The following is a 6,000-nucleotide window of genomic DNA, read 5'->3' as shown; positions in this document are numbered from 1 at the left end:
ATGGAATCCTCTGGGCCAGAATACCGGAACGGGTAGCCTTTCCCTACTCTAGCGGATCTTCCCAACCCAGGGACTGAACCCAGGTTTTTCACACTGCAGGCAGATTCTTTAGCAGCTGAATCACAACGGAAGCCCAAGAATACTGGAGTGGGTAGCCTATCCCTTCTCCAGCGGATCTTCCCAACCCAGGAATCGAACTGGGGTCTCCTGCATTGTAGGCAGATTACCAACTGAGCTATCAGGGAAGCCCAAGTACTATTTCCATAAGAGATTCTCTAAAATTTATATATAATTAAGCCAGCTAAAAAGACACAATCCCTCTAGGTTCTTTTGTGTGTAAGGAAAATCCTTCCACAACACTAACAGAACATGCCTTATAAATATATTTGTTAGCAAATATAAAAACAACAGTTTCAGATTTATATTTTACAAAAAAAAAATTTATTTTAAGTTAAGAGTCTCTACCTAAATTTATTTTGGTATCAAACAACTACAATTAGTGATGGGACAAAAAGCATTCATAATTGTGGCAGCATGTTAATCTATTTACAAAAACTATACAAAATTAGATTAATTATTACATCCACTTATCAAAACTTCCTGAAATTAAATTCATTTTTGGAAATCTATCAAAAGTCCTCAGATCCAGAATGACAGTCTTAATGATTTTTAATTCATGGAATTATAGCACGTAAGATTTTCAAGCAAAAACATCAGATGAAAGCCTGTACAATAAAATAGTCTCCTTCTCCTAACTGCCTGGAATGTAAATGAAAATGTGTGCCCTTTTTATTGAAGGAAAAAAACTGAACTAAGAGTTCGACAGTATCAAATACCTGTTAGAATGGTTTGTCTGCTGGAATTAAAGTTGGACAATTAATTCGACATTGTTAAAAAATGCTTTAAACTAAGTCCTTTTTTTTCCTTTTTTATAAAAAAGCTTTGCTCAGCCATTTTGAATCTCTGCCTTGTAACAAAAATGTTGTTCAGTTTTTAGTAAGTCCATACCCATAAAAGCCATCTTCAAAATGGTACATATTTTAAAAGTGCATATAAATATAACTCAACTTAAATTGTTAATATACCTAGGAGCAGTCATTTAATATTCTATTGCAAAATATAGATACCCTGAAGGCAACATGCTTGGTCAATCTTTCATAAACTATTTGGTTTGATGCCAAAATATTTCAAAATAAAGGAAAAAATATCATGACTTTTTAGCTAATGGGTTTTCAGATATTAATTTGCAGAAATACTAAATACTCATCTAACAAAGTATCTAGAGTACCCAATGATATGTGTCATGAATTCAAAAAACAACTACATAATACAAAAGTAACAACAACAATAACATGTATTTTAGACCTAAGATGACTTTATCTAGTAAGAGTTATATGAGAAATATCAGGTAAGACCCCCAAAAAAACATTAGATACAAAATGATACAGTGTGGCATTGTTCAAACACATCCAATATTCAGACACAACTTAAATAAACTAGGCTGGCTTTTTTATATCACCAGCTTTCATCAGGGCTTTAATAGCTCTGGCCCTCATTTCAAGTTCGAGCAGCTCCAGCTGCTGTGCGGAAGGCTGAACATCTTCCGGCGGAGGAACAGTCAGGGTGGTGGCTTTGGGCTCCTTTGGACTGGACTCTGCAAGTCCCAGAATCTCGTTCACACTTTTCTCAATGTCTTTCTCCAGGTCATCTATCTGACCAGCTTCACTCTGGACTGTATTTTCTGGGACTTCAGGAGCAGCTGCTTCTTCATTACAGGGGCCTTCTATGTCGCTGTCATAAGCGTCTGCATTTATACTGAGTACATCGCTATCTTCCCCTTTGCCTGTAACACACACACAAAAAGGGAAAGAATCATGTGACCTAGAGGTTCTGATCAAAATTTCCCTTCTATTTATAAAGTAAGGGCTGCTTTGACCTCCCCCATCTCCCACATTTCATAAGCCTCATCCCAAACCCTTTTCCCCTGACTCCTCAACCTTTTTTTTTTTTTTACCTGAAGAATCTTAATTTTCTGACCAGGGATCAAATTCAGGCCCTGGCAGTGAAACCACTGAGTCCTAACCTCTGGACTGCCAGGGAATTCCCCCATCAACTTTGAAAACACCTAATTTAATGTAAATCTTAATGTATTTTTCATCCCAATTTAGTAGAACATGGAAGCATTGGGAAATGTATACCATCATATGGATGTCCCTGACCAACTTTCCAAATTAAAATGTACCACTTTAGACCACAATGAAGCCTTGACATTACAAAATGCTGACACCCTCTGGACAGAATACTGCTTATTACCGAAGTAAAATTCCACTCAAAAAGAAGTTTAAAGTACTCTGCCTTATAAACTGTAAAAACAGAAAAATATCACCAGTAAGCTGGACACCATGTGACTGCCAAAGCTTTTCATATGCTTTTTCAAACGCTTTGTTCTAAATCAATAAATTAAAGGAGAATGCCTAAGGCTACTTTATAAGATAAAATAACTTTCATCAATAGGATTTTAATTAATGAAGTTAGTAAGCCATAATTTTTTAAAAATGCATTTGTTATAAGGCTTCTGTAACTGATGCTAGGAACGTGCATATAAACACAGATTGTAGCCCTCAACCACTATGGTCTTGGACCATTACTAAAGTCCACAAGTTAGTTACAACTTTGAGGGCCCCTCTACACCTCCAATCTATTTATATTTTAAATTCCTGATATGTCTTTTAAAAAGAAAGTAATGATCCCCCAATTGTTAGCTTTCCCTGTGGTAGGGAAAACATTTACAAAACATAGACTGACAGATGGAAAATTCTGATAATATAACGTATAAAAATTCTACTCCACGGATTTTAAAGTAAATTATTTACTGACCTTAACTGATTCTCCTACATCCTAATTATTCAAAAACTACTCCCACTCCAAAATTAAAGTAGAAAATGAGCTAACAAATTATGTGTCCACAAAGAGAACTTGTAAAAAGTTCCAATTTTAATCATTTAATGCCAAAGAATATTTTATATATCTCTCTATAATATTTCCAAATAGCTACAGAAAAAAATGAATATAGCCTTTTGTATAAATAAATAATGCTTTACATCTAAGTATTCTAATGTGAGACAAAACAAATTTAAGAAAAAAAGTGCTGCTAAGTTGTTCATAGTCTAAAAGTTGTTTTTCATGCCTAACAGCCTTTACTCCAGAATTCTAAACCTGTAGTCACTGATTCTGAGTGAAAATATGCGCCTGTTTAAAAGATTTTAAAATACAAGCTTTCAGAAAAATGTGATTGTTTTTTCAGGCTAGAAGTTGTTGCCTGATAATGAATGAAGAGCAGAATGTAATGGATGACTGGGGAGAAAAGGAGAGTCTCAAAGTTGGAATACCTGAATTCTAACCCTTACTCTGCTTTTAATCATATAATTTGGGGAAAATCCCTTACTTTCTCAGAAGTTCTCTCCTGTAAAAATTAAGGTAGATTGTCTTAGGATGTCCCATAAGCCTAATTTTACACAGTAAGCTGTATATACAAAAATATATAAAATGGCAATATTTTAAACTGTTTTCCTTTTTTCTCCCCATAAGATTCAGGTATCACTTATATTTCACTTAATATATTTGTCAGCTAGATAATAATCCAAAAGAATTTCCTACAAGCCAATGAAAGTAGCTAATGAAAAATAAGAAACAAGTCAGTAAATCCTGCTCTACTAAAAATTTTTGACCAAAAACTCTTTATTGGCAACAGCTTTCTAGTGAAAAGAAGTACAAAGCTCAGGCATTATAACTGAAGTTCACATATTACCTTAGGGATCAATGTATAATTAATCAACAACTATGGAATCTCTTTTTTTTTTTTTGTACCTAACATGAACTACAAGCTCCACTAAATGTTTGTGATAATGGCAACTGAATCAGAAATATTTGTAGCATATCCACAGAAACCCTTAGAGGATTATACGTTAAATCACAAATGTTGAAGCAGCTGCATTTTTATGAAATCAGTTTGCTTTGACTCTAAATAAATGAATGAGTGAAACTTAGATATTTTCATTAAATAAGTGGAGAATCTATTTTAGTAGATCCTGTAGACGTTTACATGGCAAATCATCAGCCTATATTTGCTCTCAACAGAGATTACAGAGATATATGTGAGTATGTAAAAATATTTCTAAGTGAAGGTCTATTATGTTCATCCTTTTTTCCCCCTCTTTCAAACACTTCTGAAATGGCTAAGATCTACTAAGCTATATACTCTCACTTAATTCAGATCACTCTTTAAGCCTATTTATATAAGCTACTCAAAAAGCAGCCACAGCTAAAGAGCTCCTCTGCCATAAACTTAAGATCCCCAAAAGGAGGAAATGGCAACCCACTCCAGTCTTCTCGCCTGGGAAATCCCATGGACAGAGGAGCCTTAGCGGGCTATAGTTCATGGGGTCACAAAAGAGACACGACTTAATGGACTAAACAACAAGTTCATAAAGTTATCAGCACTAGAGATTCAGGATCAAAATGTTTATACACACGCTCCCAATGTTTCAAAGGAGAAAAATCTTGATGAAAAACTTTTTTCATTTATATTTTCTATGGGTTTGTTTCAAATGTTTTTAGAGAGCAGAGGCGGAGCTTGCTTTACTTTTTTTTTTTTAATCAGAAACAGTAGTATACATAGTACTTGAAGAAGAAACAGTCCTCTATGAATTTGCTGTTCTCTGGTTTACATGTAAAATTATCAAAATCCAAGTGATTGAGTTCTCTGCAGCACAGTATAGGTAAAAGCATTCATTAAGTCCTATCTGCCCATTACACCTGCACTGTAGAGGCCAAAGCTTTGTAGAATCTGTACTTGAAATAATTCAGCAAAAGTACTTCACTTCACAAATGTGACAAGATAAGTGACTTGTACAATGTAACCTGACAAACTATTTAAAGGTGTAAGATCATACTGTTGTTGTTTCACTAGTTCTTAAGTTTCTTCATTCTACTGACTCATTTTTAAGATATAGTCTGCAAACATAAGAATACATTTTCAAAGATAATTTACTCTCATCCTCAGTATCAGAAAACTATACGGTCTTTTGTTACCAATTATGATCCTCCAACCAGAAGGGGAAAACTTGTACACTCTAAAACAGTAACCTTAACCTGCTGCTACTGCTGCTAAGTCACTTCAGTCATGTCCGACTCTGTGCAACCCCACAGACAGCAGCCCACCAGGGTCCCCTGTCCCTGGGATTCTCCAGGCAAGAACACTGTGGGTTGCCATTTCCTTCTCCAATGCATGAAAGTGAAAAGTGAAAGTGAAGTCGCTCAATCGTGTCCGACTCTTAGCGACCTCATGGACTGCAGCCCACCAGGCTCCTCTGTCCATGGGATTTTCCAGGCAACAGTACTGGAGTGGGCTGCCATTGCCTTCTCCAAACCTTAACCTAATATGCCTTATTCTAAGTCCTCAAAATATCAGTGCAGTCATGGTTCTGTCCTTCTGCACCCCCACTCTGCATCTGTGAAAGTAAGTGTGTGAGTGTGCATGCACATACATGCACATCTGTGCACAAGTGTGTTCAGGGGAGTGAGTACCCATTTAAATTTTAAGAGAATTCTACAAAGGAGCATTTTCAAGCTTTTATACACACTTAGGAGTCTGAGAGTAACAAAACAATCTCAGGGAAATTATTTGTACTCCTCTAAGAGAAATAAAAATAGTTTCTATGTATTCATGATGCTAAAGTAAGGTCATTGAAATCCACCAAGAAAAATAAAAGACATAGGGGTTTGAGATAAAATAATACAAATCTAATTTAAAATATTAAGAATTCATACTATTGCTGTTAAAAACATTACTACAAAAAATGGCTGGGGGAAGAGAGCAAGCATAAAATTAGACCAATTACTGAAGTCATAAAGCAGCAAAATAACTAACTTAGGCATGGTACATATATACAACGTAATACTGCTCAGCCATAACAAAGAATGAAACAACATTATTTGCAG

The 6,000-nt window shown here is 35.3% G+C and overlaps 1 protein-coding gene across 1 annotated transcript in view; it reads right to left on the bottom strand.

The window, feature by feature from the left end:
* Positions 1–641: 641 nt before the first annotated feature.
* Positions 642–6,000, bottom strand: part of CAAP1 (caspase activity and apoptosis inhibitor 1) — a 76,857-nt gene continuing 71,498 nt past the window's right edge. Inside the window, exon 6 of the mRNA XM_052645181.1 lies at positions 642–1,843. Within this exon, the coding sequence (XP_052501141.1) occupies positions 1,497–1,843 (347 nt within the window). The 3' untranslated portion in view covers positions 642–1,496. The remainder of the gene's footprint in view (positions 1,844–6,000) is intronic.

This window comes from Budorcas taxicolor, chromosome 8 (assembly GCF_023091745.1).
Source record: "Budorcas taxicolor isolate Tak-1 chromosome 8, Takin1.1, whole genome shotgun sequence".
Taxonomy (NCBI): Eukaryota; Metazoa; Chordata; class Mammalia; order Artiodactyla; family Bovidae; genus Budorcas; species Budorcas taxicolor.
The sequence above is the reverse complement of the archived record's forward strand: the minus strand, read 5'-3'. Positions and strand labels throughout refer to the sequence as shown.